The sequence below is a fragment of the Acomys russatus genome, chromosome 3, assembly GCF_903995435.1.
Source record: "Acomys russatus chromosome 3, mAcoRus1.1, whole genome shotgun sequence".
In the NCBI taxonomy this organism is placed as follows: Eukaryota; Metazoa; Chordata; class Mammalia; order Rodentia; family Muridae; genus Acomys; species Acomys russatus.
The window spans coordinates 63977771-63998070 of record NC_067139.1 but is presented as its reverse complement, the minus strand read 5'-3'; the positions used below and the strand labels follow the sequence as shown (position 1 = coordinate 63998070).

The window sequence follows — 20300 nt, the reverse complement described above, 5'->3', positions numbered from 1 at the left end:
CGTTTTCACACATTTGCATATTTAGAAGCATATATACTCCTGCGTATACTCAGATGCATGCACATAACACTTTCAAATAGTCTGCACGAGATAGGGCCTCTATTGTCTCCTACTTCCCTTTGTCTTGCCATCTGTATTTATTTAATAGCCTGACCTAATCTCCCAGGCCCTGGCTCCTAACTGCCTGTCTGTCTCACTCATCCCCTTTACCTAAAGTCTGAAACCACTTCTCTGACTTTTGACATTCTCATGGGCTCAGGTCTGGACTTTTTTTTTTTGCTGGTTCCCACATGCCCCTGCTAAGCATCTTGGCAGGCCAAATCCAGCTCTCTGACCTCTTGCCTTGAAAAAAATGGAACTCCATGATCCATGCCAGCTCCAAGTCAGGATTGGACTTGAAGTTTCCCATGGCACAGGGGGTCACTGCAGGCCACACCCGTCACCATTATGGGGGCTCTTACCTCATTCACAAAGACCCAGTGGCTGTCCTTGGAAGCCAGGTTGGTCTCCACAGCCTGCAAAGAGAAAAAGAACATGAAAAAAAGCATGGCAGAATGTCTGCTGGCTGACTCACAGTATGATTGCTGAGATGGGGTTTTATAAGCACTGTTTTTACAGAAAGCTTTCCTCACAAAACTCGCCAACCCCTGCAGCCCACTCTGGCTGCCTTGGCCACAAGAGATGGCACCTGAATTAGATGTCTGATGTCTCCTGGTTCCTCCATGTTCTTCTGTGCTGGCCTGGAGCCAGGTTAGAGGCCCTAGTCCTGCAGGCATCACAGGCAACAGGCACCAGGTCAGCCTCCCTTCCCCAAGAATGGATATGAGTTCCTTTCCAAAGGGGCACCTAAGGAGAGCATCCATCACTACACAAAACTATAGAAGGAGACTAACATATTCTGGCAGTTCCTCCAGCTGTGCTGAGTGACACCAGCGGAAGAGGAGACGCCAGCTCAACTGTGATGCTGCTTTACATTCATTGTTTCAGGATGCATGGAGCTGGATTCTTTCCAGTTATTGGGCGGGGGGGCCCACTCCCACCGTTCTCTCAACACTGCTCTATTACATACAGTACATGCCATTGTGGTGTGTGAATGGCTACCAGTTTACTACTTCGTATTGTCTATTTTCTCTGACAGGGTGGGTGGGGACTCCACAGGGTGAAGGTATACATCTCTGAGGTGAGTATTCTGTCCCAGAACTCTGTTCTGGCCCAACATACAGTTGACACTCATAGCTAGACATGTGAATAAGCAATAGACAGCAGCCAACAAAATCCAGTTTCTTGTTTTGCTTGCATACTTTAAGCTTGCTTGTTTGTATATTTGGGCTTTTTTTTTTTTTTTTAACAAAGGATCTTATAGCACAAAAGCTAGTATCAAATCCACTGTCTATCCAAGACTGGCCTCTAACTCCTCATCATCCTGCTTCGGCCCCCAAGGGCTGGGATCGCACACATGCCCTCTCTCTCTCTCTCTCTCTCTCTCTCTCTCTCTCTCTCTCTCTCTCTCTCTCTCTCTCTATCTATCTCTCTCCTTGAATTAGAAAGCCAACATGCTGAAAGAATTAGAAAGGATTGATGGTTTGCAAGCATGTCCTGTAAGAACGCTCATAGTGAGCATGTGCCAAGAGCTTGCTGAGCACCAGGCAAAGTGCCAAGCTATCTATGAACCTGGAGAAGAGCTTTCAGATTTACTCTTTTTCTTTTTTTTTCTTTTTTTTTTTTTTTACATTTTGGTAATGTAATTTTTATTACCCCTTTGATTTTAAAAGTATAGACAAATTAAGATGCTTAATTAAAATCACTCCATAATACTTTCTCATTTTAAAAGAATGTGCTAATATAGTAAAAATTCCCCATTTATTCTTCTAGATTCATCCACTGGAAGTTGTCTGAAGTGCCTCCTTCCAGAAGCATCTATAGTCATACCATGCAAATACATATCAGCACATGCATATCAGATAGATGTTTTTAATTAAAATCACATTGGGAAATTCATATCAGGTGGAAATTTTCATTACATTTTCTTATCAGTATGTAGACTTGATCGTTCTTAACAAAGGTGGTGTCCTGGTGTCAGAGCATCAGGCCTGCATGGTGGTGAGGTGCCACACTACCAGAGCACAGAGCTCTGTCAGGGTCGTGCTTCATGGGAACAGTTGAATGTGCTTGAGGAACACAGTAGATCATGAAAATAGAGACCAAAAAAAAAAAAAACCTTCCCATCATTCCTTACCAAACAACACCCCAGGACACCAACCACAGGCACAAAGCTTTTCCTGAACCACTCAGGGCTGAAGAACAGAGATTTAGCTCTCTGGCCTATGAATGAGACTACCAGGCCATGAAGAGATGAGCCTGAGCAAGTCTGAAATAACCCACCCACTATCATTTGTCTAGTGAAGTCATGGATAAAGTACCGGTACCAGCTGCCCCTTTTCTGTCTGAAAAATTCTGTAACCCATGAGGCCAGAGAGAAGGAAACTCAGAGAATGAGGACCATAAATGTTCCAAGAATATCACAGGAAACAGAGAGAGGAAGGTGGTCATTTTAGTCCTCCCAAGGTCCACCCTCATCCGTGCGTTTGTTCACATCCATCCAAAATCCTTTGGCCCCATGAACATTATATAACCTGGGATAAACAGACTCCTGTACACCGCAAGAAGATTTATGCCCTTAGAAGGAAGTGAACCTCAGAGAGGCCAAAGACATCTATGCACCATGGTGCTATATCCTGAGACACATCCCACTCCATTCTGCAAGGCTGGAAAGGCCAGACTGTCTCCAGAGAACTTGATAGGACCCAAGAACCAGTGTTGCTTGAGGACCCTGAACTGCTAGTGGTGCATGGAGAGAACCTCAGGGTGGAGTCTTGACCACGCAGCCTAGAACCCTCTGTTCCCGCCATGCAGACTGCCACAGATGCCTTTATATATCTAAGACCATGGTGATAAGGGAAAAGTACAGGAATCTGACCCAGATTCTTTGACTGCATTGCTGGACTCAATTCCTAACCTTTCAGCGTTTCTTTAATGCTCATTGGTTACATCAGTAACTTGCATATGAAATGAGGACTTGACACAGAGCCTGGAGGCTCTCCTAAGTTCCCAAAGGCTAGAATGCTAAACTGAATCTCAACAGAGGCAGGTCAATGAGCCTGAACTCAAAACAAAAATGGCTAGTGGGGAGATGGCATTTGAATGCAGTACAGTAAGGAATAAAGACTTATAGAAAGGCTTACAGTCGGGGATGGGGCATTGGTTCTATGCTTGGGGTAAGCCATCACCCTAGTGGTGGAAGGAACCACACTCTAGATCCCAGGCATGAAGGGGGACAGTTCAAGCCAACAGCCACTTAAGAGTAAGAAGGAACTTGTTAGATGTAGAAGTCTAAACAAATGAAGAACTGGCTTATGCAAGAGTCCAAGTTGCTCTTTGCAGAATCTAAGAGTGGATTTACAGTGAATGGCTCTGGTAATCAGAGAAGACGCACACAATGGAAGGAAAGTTTCCTACCTTTCCAGATAGTGCAAAAAGAAAGAGGCTGCCTCTGGCAGTAAGGCCTATCAGAAGTACCTTAGCACTGTCGATGTCAAAAGTGGCTTGGAAGATAAATAGCTATTGTTTTTAAATTATCTATACTATTAGTATGCCCGGCTAGCAATCAATTATGACACTGACACTTGCTATATTTTATATTTATATAGCCTTAGTTAACCTGGGGCAGGGCAGACATTAATCCTCTAAACTACTTCTCATAGTGGGGCAGGTATGTGATACCTGCCCCAATCATATGTCATCAGTTTTTACCAATTTCTATCAAACTACTTCCCATCCATAATCCCAAATACTTGTTAATGTTCTTTATCTGGATAGAATTCCCCATCCATGCCAGCCATGTGCTTCTCCTCCATCTAACCCATGGCGGCCTTCTCCTTCTCCGATCTTTCTCCTTCTTCCTCCTGGTGGTCTCTCTTCTCTTCTTCCCAGGATTCCTCTCTCTCTGGAACCTTAGTTACACCGCTAGCTCCTCTGCCTTGCCCAGGTGGGAAAGCTTTTTATTAATCAAAAGGTGGATCACAGAGGCGGCAAGCAGTAATTAGCATCAAAAGACATCAGACCATCCCCCAAAAAATAGCAGCTTGGAGGGTGACCATAGGTGACCATGCTGAACTGACATCTATTGTAATGATTCCCAAGTTAGGATGCAGGTAAGAAGCCCCTAAGATTTTTCTTTTAACTGCATGCCCGTGCCTCACTAGAAAAGGCTCTAGTTCACTGAGAACAGCCACCTGACTAAAACCCTAGTCCTTTCCAAGCTCTAAGCTGCATCTTGACCCTGGGGGTTGAAATCTCTCCCACAGAATCCAGAGCTCTTTGAATCTGAAGGTACAGGTGCATTTTGCCGCTGAGGGGTGCCAACATTGCTAATAACCAATTGCCAATTGCTGGGAGATCCTAGGGAGTGTGTGGGAGCACGGCTCCCCTAAGAGGCCTTCTTACCTGGTATCAGACTCAGGCATGGAAGATACTGGCAGAGAGAATTGATCAGAAAAACTCTGCAGGATGACTGGCCAACTTCCCTGTCCTACTTTCCCTCACCAATTAAGCATCAGCTAATTTGTTAAACCTCTTTTTCCCACACAGAGATAAATAGCACTTGGATACAGCCTTTTTTCCAGAGGGTGCAGCTCACGCAGAGACTGGCACAGTGGTGAGAAGGAGCAGCTACTGCAGACGAAGCAAAGCCACACTTGCCTCCCTTTGCAATTACCAGAGAGCTGCCAGGCTCTGTGGGATGAGTCTTAACAGCTCACAAACTGAAAGGGCAGGGTCCCTCCCCACACTCCTGGTTCCCCTTCTAAGTGCCAAGCTCTCCCTTCTCCTCCCATATATGTCTGTGGCAGACAGAAACAACTCCTTCTTTCATCACGCAACGAGCATGCTAGAGGAGCCTTTGCTGTGTGCTCCCAGGTAATCTGTGCCACCTCTCCAAGCACATTTTATGATCCACAACACTTGGGTACCAAACATGCTGTGGTATTCTGCCTAAAACCCCTCACATCCCAGTAAGATGCTTGATTACCAAGACTCCCTGTGTGTTCATCCTTAACCACCAACACCCAAGACTCTGGCTGCCAGAAGTGTACACGGCATGCATGGTTACTTGAGAATCTAGATCCTAACCAAGAACTAAGGGTACCACAGAGGCAGATCCCAGATGTTTTGCTCCCTGGTGGGGATGTTTCTCAGTGTCGTCTGAACTGTTTCCAGAAGCCTGCTACAGAATGAGGTCATGATTACGTCACCTGGCATCCTTCACTTCCTTGTCCACATCTCCAAGGACCTGCTGGCTTTCTTGTTTGAATCCCTCCAGGAACACTTTTTCATAAATAATTGTCACCCAACCCCTCCTTTTAAAGGCTGCTTCTGGGATCCAGTCCTGAAATGAACAGCTCCAGCCTGGGGTAATGTCAAGAATTACATGACTTTACATGTAACTTCACCACACTAGGGAGGAGCTTGGTGCATGATCAATCACTGCCAATGTCCTCCCCATTCCTTTCCCCTGCTTCTCCTGCCTTCTCATTCTAGGGTCTCTTCCAAGTGGACAGTTCCTCGTGACTTCTTCCTTCACTCCACAGATAAGAAGTACCATCCATGCCTTGACATCTGTCTTAATGTCATGAAATACCCAACTCTACTAGGTGCCCTGTCTCTGATGTTATAGTGTCAAATAGTGATTTTATTTAAAAAAAAAAAAAAAGACAGTGTGTACAGCCTTGCAGAGTGATAGGTGCTGTGTCTTCCATGTTCCCAGTACCTCCCCTCTTGCCCAGCATAGGCTTCTCCAGCCACATGACACCACAGGCATCCACAGAGAAGAGCTCGCTCAATCAGGTAAATCCGTGGCAGCTCCTATAACCTGCAAGCATATGTTTGAGGGTGGAGGGAGAAGGCCTCATACTCAGAGCAGATCCTCCCACTCACCCCCATCAAGTGGGAAGTCGGCTAGGTTTGCAGCTGGAGCTGACAACTCTGGCTGTTGGTACCATCCTTAAGAAAAAGCATGGCAGAGACCTAAGTAACTACAGGAGTTCATGGACCTAGCCAGGTCCTAGGTTTCCATGAACACAAAGGGCCATACAGTGGCCCAAACTTTGACTCTGCTATATCATCAGGAATCCTGCAGGGTATTGCCAAACTGACAAGAGTCCATGTGCCTGACTAGAGTGTCTTGTCAAGAACAGTAAACAAAATTTAGAAGGAAAAAAAAAGTGGGGACATGGGACTTCAAAAGGATCAAGTTTGCTTTCTTCTATCCCCTTTGATCAGAGTCAACAGAAAATGGTGATAAAGGAATCGAACAGACAGCAAAAGGAGGAATGGTGTGCCAGCACATCTCCATATATGTGCAGATTGCATGGACATACACATTGACACTTACATGTCATCCTCTGGAGGTGAAAGTATGATGTCATAGGTAGACCTTGGCTAAAGTAAGCATAGCGCAACTGTTTTCCCCACCCCTGAGAATGCAAAGTGTGGATAGGAAGGTGTCTTCTTGCTCATAAGCGGCAGTCTGATGTGAAGCTCCAGTATCTTTGTCCATGGCCAATGGCAACAATAGTACCGCAGTGTTTAAGACGCAGGACTTCAACACAGCATCCTGTGGGCCCACTCAGAAATGAGACATGTGAATTCCATTCTGGCCACCCTGATCCACTTTGTGAATAGAGAGAGAGAGAGATTTTGGCTAAGCTTCCTAGTAGTCTCTGGGCAGAAAGCAGTGTCTGAACATAGCAGAAATGGCAAGGGTCAGGCATCGTGCCTAGACTGAGGCTGGAGAGGGTTGACAGCTGTCCCCTGATCGTGTGGCGAGGAGGTTCAATTCTGTGTGGAAGCAGGAGAACATGGGTGCTGAGCACACTGGAAAGAATGCATCTGCAATCTGGATGCACTTATGTCCTTAGACTGGTGTACAGATTCCAAGGCCAGTGGGAGGCTGCTTATAAGGTGCCTCTCAGATACTTCAATGCAATAATTCTTCTATTTCATATCCCATGCACCTCATTTTCCCCCAGCAATTTAAATAGGTTCCCATTTCATATAAATAGTGGGAAACTGAGAGTTCTATGTACTCAGATTTCTGTAGAAGTCTGTTCAGCAGCGAATGGCCTTAAATGTTAGCCCAAGTCTGTGTGCTTAACAGAAGGCCCAAACAATTGTCGAGAAAGTATATTATCCTGCAAACCTAGGCCAGGTCTCATGACAGTTGGAAGAAAGTAAGGATTTTTGTTTGTTTATTTTTGTGTTTGTTTGTTTGCTTACTTATTTCTCATATTAAGACCATTATATGCAGCAGCGCCTTTGTCTTGCAGGCTAATTTGTTCTTATAAGCTCAAGGCCATTATTCCAGCCCTGTTGTTAGGTGTGAGCCTATTTCACTTTATCTTGGCCTATAGGACTAGTAAATGGAGTGGAAAAAAAACTCTCCACATGGACGCTTTCCAGCTCCGTCGCTAAGGGTTTATGTTACGAAGTACACATGCCACTGATAATTTATGTGTGTGTTAATTGTTGGCCACTTATCTAGGCACCCCCCCCCCAACACTGGCAGCCTGGGATAATGAAAGCTTGACGGCAATTAGCATCTTTTAAAACCTAACTCTACCTCTTGAGAACATCCCCCCATGGAGCCTAAGGCCTGGCACTCTCCCAAGGACAGACATTGAGCTAACTTAAAGACTCACTGCTGCCGTTGCAGCAACATGTTATTTAGAAACAATCCTCCCTGTGCAATGTCACCCATCAGAAGCATCATCTGCAATGCTCAGTGATGGGTGGTGATGAACCACCAGAGGCATCATCTGCAACATTCAGTGATGGGTGGTGATGGATGACTTCACTGATGGAGGAGCCCACTTACAAGAAAACCAGCTAAGCAGCCACCATGATTTCTCAGTGTCAGAAGCTATGTCCAGATCCAGGAAAGCTGAAAGAGCAGCTATGATGTACCACCTGGAGCCACTATGTCCTCCAGATTCTTGCAGTCTTTGGCAAAGAGTCTAACTTGGTTTAACCTATAGCACTCCTTTGTTTCTTGTCATCATAGAAAGGGTCTATCCTAGTTTCTCTTCTGTTGTGGCAATAAAACACTCTAGCCAAAGCAACCTGGGGGAGGAAATGGTTCGTTTAATTTATACTTCCATCACTGAGAGCAGTCAGGCAGAAGCCATGGTGGAATCTGTTTGGTGGCTCCCACGAGAGCTCATGGTTACCTTTTTATAGCAGAGTACCACCTGCCCAGAGAATGATGCTTCTTACAGTATCCCGGGTCCTTCTGTATCAATGAACAACTAAGGTAGCCCCCCTTGCAAGCCAACATGATCTAGGCAACTCTGCAATTGAAGCCCTCTTCTCAGATGATTCCAGGCTGTCTTGAGTTGAAAATTAAAGCTATTGTGGCTCCTACTACTGGCTCCACCAAGGTCTGAAATGCCACAGAGAAATCGTGGACCCACAAAGGTCCTTTCAGGGGTCCTCCCTTGAGCTCTTCCCATCAGCCCATCTTTCCTGACCCAGCTGCTGCCCTATGTTTCCAAGTCCCCAATTTTTCTTCTAAACCATCATGAAAGCTCAGGGGTCCATTTACGGAGGAATCCGGGAAAGCTGAGCCCCAGGGAAGGTCGTTTAGAATGGAGTGAGGTACAACAGGAAGGGTCTAGAATACCGATTGTGCTGATTTAGGAAAAAGAAATCATAACCGACTCAGTGTGTATAAACCCAGATACAGGAGGATGCTCTCCAGTCAGTCATCAGACTGTCTCCATCCACTCTGGTGTCCAAGTTTGAGATAAAACAGCCAGTCCAAACTGGACAGAGGGTAGGAGGATCAGCTTGCAGCCTCCAGGGTAGGGAGATTCATTACAGACCATTTGTGGCTCCTTCAGATGAAATAGAGACAGGTTCCAGGGCTATGCAGGAGGTGCGATTTACTGTAATAAAGAGAGAGAATATGCTACATGCGGACAATTTATGAGGAAACGTTAATATCAGCGGAAAAATGAAATGGAGTCTGCTTGCAGGCACGATCTGTCTAATAAGATCAACCAGGAGAAGTGAAGCCAGGCACTGTCGATGAATATTGGCTGATAGGTACTTGGACTTTAATCAGTGATCTATAATTCCCTAACCCCTGCAGGGCACAGAAACCAAATAAGGCCATCCACGTTCTCACTCCCATTGATACTCGGGCTACACCCCGAAGGGAGGCCACAGGAGGCTGGATTTTCTATCCAATCTTTTCTCACAGATGCATGGGAAAGGTTTTCAGGCCCTTGGCCACGTGGACGCCGGCATAAAATCCTTTTTGAGAGTCCAAATCTACAGCAAAACAAATCACTTACGAGCTTATTTATGGCCTGATCTGGTTTAGCAGGGGCGGCCACCAGCCTCTGCAGTGTGGACTGTGAGCAATCAAATGATGTGGTCCTTCTCCACTCCAGGGGCAGGGGACACAGACCTTGGGTGGCAGGTGGCTGCTTGGAACCATTTCTCACATATTTGCTCTTCAACTCCAGCCTCAAATGATTTTTCCAAAGCAAGCAAAGCAAAGACCAGACCGATCCGATTAGCAATGTTTTCATCTCTCACGCGCGGGCCTTTCCATGTTCGAACTGGAGCTTGTGGAGGTACTGCTTGCATCCGAAGGCTTGCTTCAGGCACCCACAGCATCAGATGCTCCGGATGGAGGACACATGGGAATGTGTGGGGCAGGACAGTCCCTCCAGGCACTGCTGGCTCACATCACACCCCAGAGGCCTTCCCTCCCCATGTATAGCTTTCAGCTCCAGAGACCCAGACTCCAGGTGGGGCTATCTGCTGTGACAAACAGCTACACTACCTCAAAATGCTCGATTAAAGCGTCAGTCTTTATCACCGTGACCCCTTCAAATTGTGTACATGGCGACTCTGCAGCAGCTTCTATGCGTGGATCTAATTCCTTTTCTCAATCCAAATTGTTTTTAAAAGATGGAGGCCTCAGAATACTTTTTAAAGCAATAAAGTTGAAAGTAGCAATTCTTTACCAAGCTGATAAGAGTCGCTGGCTGTAATTTGTATTCTTTTTTATGAGCCTGACTTTGCAGAGAATGGAATAGAAAGAAAAAAATAACTTCTTTTCAGCTCTAGAGACAAGAATGTTTTCTTCCTGTGTGTGCTCAGGAGGAGCTCCCTGGCTCAGGGACAGTCAGAAACACATTCCTTATTTAGGCCATCAGAATGCCAAGGAGGTACCTGTGGATCAGGGAGAAGCTGGAGGGAGGTCGAGGACGCTGTAGCATAAGCTGCGGTTCACATGGGCAACCTTAGCACTGGGTTTGAGCCTCAGATCCCAAACTGACCAGGAGGCCACAGTGGGGCTTAGAGTTCTTGGTGAGAGTGCAAGGGGTAGGGGTGGGGGAAGGACCTATTTTCCATAGAGTGCACAATATAAAATACTGTGTTGTCTTACATGCAACCATTCTCCAAACACAAAGGGCCACATGATTGGATTCTAGAGTTGGAATGGCTTAAGGGTTTGCCAAAAAGCCCTCTGAGCCTCCTCCAAAAAACCAGGCAACCCTACCCTCAGCCCCTAGAGCAAACACGAACAGGACTAGACATGAACTAAGCATAGGTTTGGTCCTAAGGGCTGTCCCCACCAGCTCCAACATCCATCTCCACTGTCCCCACCAGGAACCTGCGAGGGTCCCACCCAAGGATGCTCTACTTGGAGAAGAAAATCAAAACCACACACCAGAGCTGGAGGCAAAGAAGAGCACCGAGTGTGGTGGAGATGCCCTTGAGTCTTATGTTCACATATTATGAACAAGGATTTGGCTCTAAAGTTACTAGATGGAATGACAACCCCTATAGCCCTTAACTATAGCTGCACTTTCATTTCTGAATATATTGACTAAATCATCACGACTTTCCTAGCCCTGTTCCATCTGGCCACTGCTCTATCTAAATACTCCACAACACCGGAACTGCTTCCTGCCTCGCATATAAGGACAGCAAGTAAGTACTTAGATCTGCATATTTAGACTGCAGAGGAGCTTTGGGACTATGCAGCATGCTTCCCACAGCATCTCTCTCTCGCTGCTTTAGGCTTCACTACGCCCGCTACCTTTTGGTACAGATATGGCATTTGTCAGCCTAAAATCCAATTGTCTGTCAATTAAAAGTGCACATGGTGCATGCATCTTCAATGCTGATTACACTCTGGCTCGAAGTCAGATTCAGGAGCATCCAAAACATTAGCCAAGAGCTGCTGCCTGGAATTCTGTCAGGCCCCATCTGCAGAGTCTTACACTGGGCAACAGGGCCTATAAAGTTGGGGTTCCTGGATTGTATTCCAGGGACGAGAAGATTTTAGGAGATATAAAACGTTTCTTGCAAAAAATAAAAATTAAAATCTGAGGCTAGAGCGATACTTAGTGCTGAATGGTGCTTGCTAGTCTCCCAGAGGACCCAAGTTTGGTTCCCAGCACTCACCCTGGGTGACCCACAACTGCCAGTCACTCTATCTCCAGGAGATCTGACACCCTATTCTGGTGCCTCTACCGGTACCACACCCACATAGCATATGCACACAGATACACACAAATAAAAGTAAAAATGTAAATGTCTCTTCTAAAAATAAAAATCTGTGGCTGGCTCATGAGTCTGTCCCACCTTGTGAATCACAAAGCATACTAACAGGAAAGTCCTCATGCCGCCAAAGCTTATCAAACCTGGCTTAGCCTGCCATTCAGAGAACGTCTCTCTCGGGGTACTAGATTTCTTTGTTCAATAAAAACACTGAAAATATGCAGGACACTGATGTTACAAGAATAGAGGGGATAAATGAAGCTCTAGGATTTGGGGACCCAGAGGAGGATATCAGGCTGGGAAGTCCGTGGTCAGGTTTGGAGTCCGGAGACAAGGCTGGCTCTGAAGATGAATGTCCCAGGCACGAGCAGTTGACAACAGCATCAGTGGCCTAGAACAGTGGTGAAGGGACCCACAGCACGGCAGGGGTTTGATACACAAAAGGAAATCTAACATAACTTCTACACTTATCCTCATGGATAGAGAAAATAGATAGGTTCAATGCGGAAGATGATAGACTCAGATTTGACTTCCTAGAGGAACAGGAAATTGAATGAGCCGATCGCAGAAGTTTGAGGATGTAAGTAATCACGGTAAACGATTATGGTAAATGGTCAATGTCCCCAGGCTTGCTCACACGTCCAGCTGTAGGGTTATGACCATGAAAACTGAGAGCCAGGTAGGGAATGGCAGGAGGGCAGGAGCCATACCACCCTCCATCACCTTTATAGACCCCAGTCTCTTCCCTATTGCATATTCACTGTTGCCAAGTGAGTCCTAGAGAAGAGTCCTACACTTTAGACCCAGCCATGTCATTTTCAATCACTACTGACGGATTTGTTAACGTATAGGTTGTGCACACGCACACACATACCTCAGGTTGTGCACACGCACACACATACCTCCCCCACATGACCTGCACAGACGGTTCTCAAGCCTAACAGAAGATTTCTCATTTATCTCGTGACTACCATTCTGTTGAAACCATCCCACTGACCTATCTGACCTCTCAGAGCATCTCTGCTCCTGCCCGAGCCTCCACCCTGTAAAACATTATTGAGGCGAGCATAGCGTATGATCAGAAACAGGTATGAAGACAACCAGAGACCTGTTTCATCCTTTTCTTGCTTTCAGATTCTCTTGGTTTCATTTTCTTCTCCTTGAAAGGCTGGATCTCAGTATAGTCTCGTGTTCCATGGGCAGATCCCCAATAATTCAGGAAACAAAGACCACTGGTCTGAGAAGAGAGGGGATGGCTAGCCCCATGAGGATATGTAAATGACAGTAGTAGCATTTGGGCTACCTAACATCAGAATCCTTGATTTATGTTGATGCCAACATCCATGGGTAGGAAACTTAATCTCCAGTGTAACAGTGTTAAGAAATAGACCCTTAAGAAGGGACTGAGTTTATGAGCATTCTGCCCTCATGAATAGATCCAGGTTATTATCAAAGACAGTGGATCCTAATGAAAGGAGGTTCTCTACCCATATTCTGTTTTCTAACTCTTCAACCTTCTGCCAAAAAACAACAGAGCATAAAGTTCCACATTAAGAACAAGATCCTTAATGTTCTAATTCTCACCCCCAAGCTGCCAGCAAGCATTTTTCTTTAAAATACCCAGCCCATAGTATTGTGGCAATATACACATAGTCTAAATCTCGTGTTAAGCAGACTACATATGGGGTGACCTTACTATATCCACTCTGCCCAGCATCCCATAGTACTCTGGATCTTTCTCCAGCATTCTGCCCATTTTTTTCCAATACAATTTGAATAAATTCCTTTTATTTATTAAGCATAACTCCATTTTAAAACATTGTGTCAACAATAGAGGAAATAGCACTTATTTTTTTAAAAATCTGAATACCAAACACTGTAATATCAATGTACTAAATAGGAACATAATCTAATGTTTTAAAAGGAGAATAAACTGAGTGATTTTAAAGGCACAATGTAACAATTATAGACAATGGTTTATAAACCTATTATTCTATACTAAATCATAATTTTACAAAGCTAGTATTCTTGAAATTCTTTAATTTAAAAAAGGCCAACTACTGACAAATGACAGTTCCTAGTCTGCCTGCCACCTGGTCCTGCTCTATAGAGAAAAGCATTATATCCTCTGTGATTTATTTCCATATCTCTGAATCACACACAATCATATTCATGCTTCTGAACATGGTTGATCCATTTTTGGCATTAGCATTATCTATTGTCTTCCAAATATGATAATGAGGATTTAAATCTCTCCTACAAATCTTCCTTTACATTCTCCTTCCTAATATTTCCAATCTAGTTGTGTCACAATTTCTAAATTAAATCTGCATGACTGTGTTTATTCTAGCACTAGGCACGGTTGTCAAGATGTGGAGCCAGTGTAAGTGTCCATCAGGAGAAGGTGGATAATGCAGTGCATATGCACTCTGGCTTGCAACTCAACCCTTAGAGAACAGAGTCTTGTGGTTTGTGACAAGGTAGAATAACCTGGGGCCATGTCAGGTGAAATAATCTACTGACCTCACTCATGCGGAAGTTCAGTTGGCTTCACAGAAGTAGGAAGTAAGGGACTGAGTAGATGGCTAGGTGGACAAAGTGTGTGCCACACAAGGCTGAGGACCTGACCCTGGATCCTCATCATGGTACCCATAATCCCAGTGCTGAGATGCAGAGGCAAGGGATTCTGGGTGCTCACTGGGCAGCCAGTCTATCTGAGTCAGTTCCAGAGCTCCAAGGTCAGTGAACGACCCTATTTTAAAAACAAGGTGGGTAGTAATTGAAGAAGACAACTAACACTGACCTCTGGTCTCCATGCATATGTAATGGCACTCAGGAGACAGACAGAGACAGAGAGAGACAGGGAGGGAAGGAGGGAAGGAGAAAGTGTAGTTATCAGAGGCATCAGGAGATATATATTGGTCAAAAAACATACGGTTTTATTTAGATATACTTTATATATCCAGAACAGCAAATACAAAAAGTAGGAAGTAGAAAATTGATTGCCCAGCAGCCCTAAGGTGTGTATGTGGGGCAAAGGACGGGTGAGCTGGAGAGAGAAATGGAGAATCGCTACTGATAGCTATGGGACCTCTTTCTCATGCTCTAAATTAATGATGGGGATGGATGTATAACCAGAAGAACCTGCTAAAACCCACTGGGAGATACAGTCTAAGCTGATGGTGTGGATGGGCATGGGGTGCTATGAAAATACTAAGAATGACTAAGACAGCTGTGGGGCGGTGAGCTCCATTTTAAAAAGACTCTTAGCTATCCTCCCATGCTTCTCTCACTTAGAGTCCCAATAGGATGTCCTCCCCTCTGTCCCAGTTTCCTGGTAAGTGAAGGCTTTCGTGGGACTTGCCCCTTGGGCTAGTATGCAGATATAAGTGATTATATACCACTTGAGTCTTTCTGCTTCTGGGTTAACTCACTCATTATGATCATTTCTAGCTCAATCCATTTGTCCACAAATTTCGGGAATTCCTTGTTTTTAATAGCTGAGTAGTATTCCATAGTGTATTTGGGCCCAGGGGTCCTGCTCAAACTAAGGCACCAGCCAAGGACAATACAGGCAGTAAACTTTAAACCCCTACCCAGATCTAGCCAATGGACAGGACATTCTCCACAGTTGAATAGAGAGTGGGGTAAGACTTTCACACATACTCTGGTGCCTCACAATGGACCATGTCCCCTGGAGGGGAAGACCTGGTGGCACTCAGAAGAAGGACAGCAGGTTACCAAGAAGAGACTTGATACCCTATGAGCATATACAGAGGGAAGAAATCCCCCTCAGGAACAGTCATAGGGGAGGGGAATAAGGGGAAAACGGGAGGGAGGGAAGAATGGGAGGACACAAGGGATCGGATAACCATTGAGATGTAACAAGAATAAATTAATAAAAAATGAAGAAAAAAAAAGACTCTTAGACATAAGTAAAGCTTTGCCTTGTAATGCTGACACTAGTCTCTACTAAATTCAGTCGTGAATTTTTTCCTAATACGTCTGTTTTTTTAAAATTACCTTGATTTATATTTATTTGCACACGTACTATGTCATCTTTTTCAAAATGTTTGCTGCATCATATGAGTAAGTTTTTAATATCTAACAACCCTGGAAACATCCTGTCACAGCATTCAATTCCACATCCCAGATATACCACTGGCCTCTAACTCATCCATACTTCATCCTGAGACTCCTCTGCTGGGATCTGTAATTACTAACCTTAAATCCTCTTTTGGAACATGTACTTTTTGGAACATTATTTGTGCCATATAGTTTATTTTAAAAGGTACATTCATACAATTTTTTTTTTAGTTTTGCATGGATGAATTTTTGGTTATCCTATTGGTTGATAGATTCCCTTAGAATAATGCAGGTTAAAATTAAGTCTTTCAAAGGGATAATTCTTCTCGCATGTCTTCAAACATTAGCATGACCCTCAGTGTCTAGTTCCTACTCGTTCAATGTTGCCCTCTGTCTTAGTCAGGGTTTCTATTACTGTAGTGAAACACCACGACCAAAAAGCAAGTTGGGGAGGAAAGGGTTTATTTGGTTTACACTTCCAGATCACAATCCATCATTGGAGGAAGTCAGGGTAGAACTCAAGCAGGGCTGGAGCTTGGAGGCAAGAGCAGAGGCAGAGGCTATGGAGGGTGCAGTTTACTGGCCTCCTCCCCCTGGCTTGTTCAGACTCCTGTCTTATAGAACCCAGGACCACCAGCCAAGGGACAGCACCATCTGTAATGGGCTGGGTCCTCCCCCCACTGATCACTAATTGAGAAAGCGCCTTACAGCTGCATCTCATGGAGGCTTTTCCCCAACTGAGGCTCCTTCCTCTCTGATGGATCTAGCTTGTGTCAAGTTGACACACAAAACCAACAGTGCACACTCCTTCCTCCTCAGGCCCTCTCCTCCTCCTCTTCCTTCTTTTTATTTCTCACTTCCTCAGCACCTTGCTGAACTGCATCCTTATGGGGAGGATCATTTCATTTACTTTGGCAAAGAACAGAATGTTTACTAAGGACTTTCTAACATGTAGATGCATGTCCTTTAAGCTCTGCTATTTATAATCATCATCATCATCATTTTTTTGTTGTTATTATACATCTATTTCCTTTTGTCCATGCTTTTCTGTTCTCACTCTAGAACTCCTATTAGAATGACATTGAACTCTAGGGCTGAGGAACAGATTTCTACTGACTTGGTTCTGCTTCTGTGAACTTTCCCCAATAATTTTTTTTTTTCAAATATTTCACCTCAGGTTAGTCTTTTCTTTGCATTTCATATATCATTTGTGTAGCTTTGATTGATACTTTATACTTTCTTTTTTTAACTATATTTTGTTCCTGTCAATAGTGTAATTAGTTTCTATTTCTTTCAACCTATTATTAACAGGTTTTTTTGTTTTTGTTTTTGTTTTTGTTTTTGAAATTTTCATGTTGGTCGGTTTATCCTGGATCCTTTTTTCTCTATTTGACTGTTTTCTTTCTTTCATAGAAGAGATAGTTCTAAAATACATAATGGTTCATGGGTGATCTTCCATATTTAAAGTGAGACATTAAAGCATTCACTGAAAGGCAGGAGATGCAGCTTGTGGCCAGTAAGTTCTGTTTTAGTCTATTTCTATAAGAAGATACCTGAGGCTGTATAAAGTCTGAGTAAAAGAAGTTTGTTTAGCTTGGAGTTCTGGAGATGAACGCAGAAGTCATTTTGTCAGTGGTCTGGGGCGTGTTAGGAGACTAAACCTTAGTGTGGCGATGGGGAGAGCTTGGGCCTGGTGGAAGGAAGCAACCTTTGCTTGCTTTCCTGATTTCTCTTGTCGCTTGCCTTCCCCCACCTTCTGAGGTCTTGGCGCTGTGGATCTTACAAGTAGAACCAGCTTAAGCCACTCCCAATATCTTATTATCAAGCGCTTACATTATAATACAGTCATATTACTAAATCAGTTTCCTCTCCTCCATTCGCACTCTTTTGTTGTTCATCTTTTATTTTTCATTTTACTTTTTAAAGATAGGGGCTTACTCCGTAGTCCAGAGTGATCTGAAATCATAGTAATGTCCCCTGCCCCAGCCTCCAGAGATTACAGGCACGTAGCACCACACTTAGCCTCTACTTGCTTTCTGCTTCCTGAAATCTGGCCTTAAGTTCCCATTGACTACGATTACGTGCCACTAGCCTTGTTGGTCATAAGAATGTCACTACTTACTAACCTTTCAAAATACTTGGGAGGCAGAGGGGAAAACAAGGGCAGGCAATCAGATTTGCCCAATTAATAAAAAAATAATAATAAATAAGGACAAATCAAAAGTTCATAAATGTCTTTTTGCTCAAACTAAATAGAGCAGGGCTCTGACATTGGCAACTAAGAATGTCAAGTGGTCCAGGTCAAGCATCCCATAGATCTTAAGATTTCTGGGCACTTTTTTTTTTTTTTTTTTTTTTTTTTCATTTAGAACATTTGATACCATTTATGTGATATCTGTGCTCTCAAAAAGTAGGATTTAAGAATATGTAAAATTTGGGATTTGAGAGTTAGGTATGTTCAGCCTATACGTAGAAGTCAGAAATGGAAAGGGTACAGATGTGCCTTGATCTGTGCCAGGCTGATAAAGGACAGCAACTTGGCAGCAAAGGTTTTTTTTGTTTTTGTTTTTGTTTTTGTTTTGTTTATGTAAAGGATGTTGTTTTCCTACACCATGCCCTGAAAACCAAACTCTGAAATGTTGTATAAGAATGCATTTTCTGAGCTTTGAAAAGGTAAAACTCCTGACCTAGACATTGGAAGGAGGGGGAGATGGTTCTCTCCTTGCTTTCATCCACAGCCACGAGGCCCAGGGGGCTCTGTGTTTCTTGGGACCCAGCAGCGGAACAGACAAAATTTCCTAGCGAATTCTAGATCAAGCCCACAAGCCCATCCCAGGATCAGGCCTGGCTATCACTCCTAGAGGGAAAGCATATCCCATCCTTATCCCACAATGTCATTGAGCCACCCACTGAAATGAGCATATGTCAGGCAATCCACAGTAAGAGGAGGGGAGCATCCATCAGTAACCTTAGGACTGACACCTTGTCAGAGGGATGGCATAGGGGCTGGGGATTTATCACAGCCTGTTCAAAGAGATAGTTCAAACAAACTGGCTCACTTTGATCAATACATCTCTCTAGAAGGATGAATGATTTAAAAATCTACAGAACAGAGGACCTGGGAATGTTTCAGCATACACAGAAGGAGGGGACCATAGGCATCCTGTCTTCTATAATGGTGAGTTTGAAGGCTACAGAGAAGTTGCAGGTGGCCTCTTTCTTCAATCAGACTGGATCCTATTGAGGGGAGACAGAAGAGGGACAGACAGGGCATGTGTTCTGTGGAGGGTGGGGCTGTTGTGGGTGTGGGCTGCTATGGGAAAATTGAGAGCAGACTACGGAAGTGGGAAAGGCTTCTGGGAAGTGATTGGCTGGATGAAGGTAAAAAGACTGGACTGATTTAAAAGAATACAGACATTAAATAATGTAAGAAAAGGCCAAGCGTCTCCACCTCCCCCCAAAGTTAGAGTGAGCACATGGGCAAAGTGTGCTGCATCATGTGCCCACAGTAAATTCAAGGCAAGAACTAGCAGACCCTCCTGCTAAAGGAACTAGGAGCACAAAGGCAGTTAACTCACTCAAGGGACGCGGCCATCAAGCAAATTGGGGACCAAAGCTAGATTCTAGAATATTCTTGAGTGCACACACGCCCCCTCCCTTCACCCCCCATTTGCTATCCCTGGAACAAAAATTTAAAAAAAAAAAGCATTCTAAATATATGCCCAGCACAAGTATCATGGTAAGTAGCTGGTTTAGCTTCCTAACCTCTTTCTAGTACTGCGTGGCATTCAGGGCAAAAGAGCAGTTAATGTGCAAAGGGCACTGAGAAGCCCAGAGTGTCAGGGATTGCGACAGGCATCTGGGTGGCTAGTCAGATCAGCTAGAGATCTCACTGGGCCTCCACATTCCAAGGTGCTGCCACCCCACCCTGTGGCAGAGGCCCAGGAGAGAGGCAGGCTACAAGGGGCTCCTGTAACTCCAGGAGAAGCTGAGAGAGCGCCAAGTCCTACAACAGGGAAGTCAGTCCCGGGGACATTGGTGTAACTACAGTAAGACCTGAACGGTAAGTCTTGCCTGACTATCTCCCAAATGAATTTGTTCTGTAATATTGGAAACAGAATTCTGGTGCTCAGTTATGCGAGGGAAGAACTCAATAGCAAAGCTACACTGGCTACCCTCAACAAAGATGAAGTCTAAAGTAAGAAAAGGGCAAGTGTGGACTTTACAGACTGTCTCCTGTGCACTATGGGCATACCTTAGTTAAGAACCCGTAGAGATGGCCCTGCTGAGTCATTATGGCAGCCACCTAACCAGAGGACCATCATCCCGGTCATGAAAAATGACACTGCTGATACAAAGGTTAAACAGAAAAGAAGAGGCTGAGCCAGGAGGGAGATTCTAATGTGTTGGTTGACCTTCAGAGAGAAACTGGGGCCACAATGAGAAGAGACCTTTGGAAAGTTGGCAAGCCTCAGAGACAGGGTTCTGGCCTGGGAACTATATATATCCATTCCAATACAGAGGGCAGGGGCTCTGAGAACACAGTTCCTCGGTCTCCTAACAGGTGAGAACTAGAA

General features: G+C 44.5%; 1 protein-coding gene across 2 annotated transcripts in view; it reads right to left on the bottom strand.

Annotated features, from left to right (window-relative positions):
* Grid1 (glutamate ionotropic receptor delta type subunit 1) overlaps positions 1–20300 on the bottom strand; it is a 735616-nt gene that overhangs the window by 324173 nt on the left and 391143 nt on the right. For both annotated transcript variants that reach the window (XM_051142026.1, XM_051142032.1), the window contains exon 5: positions 462–515. In XM_051142026.1, coding sequence (XP_050997983.1) covers positions 462–515 — 54 coding nt within the window. The remainder of the gene's footprint in view (positions 1–461; positions 516–20300) is intronic.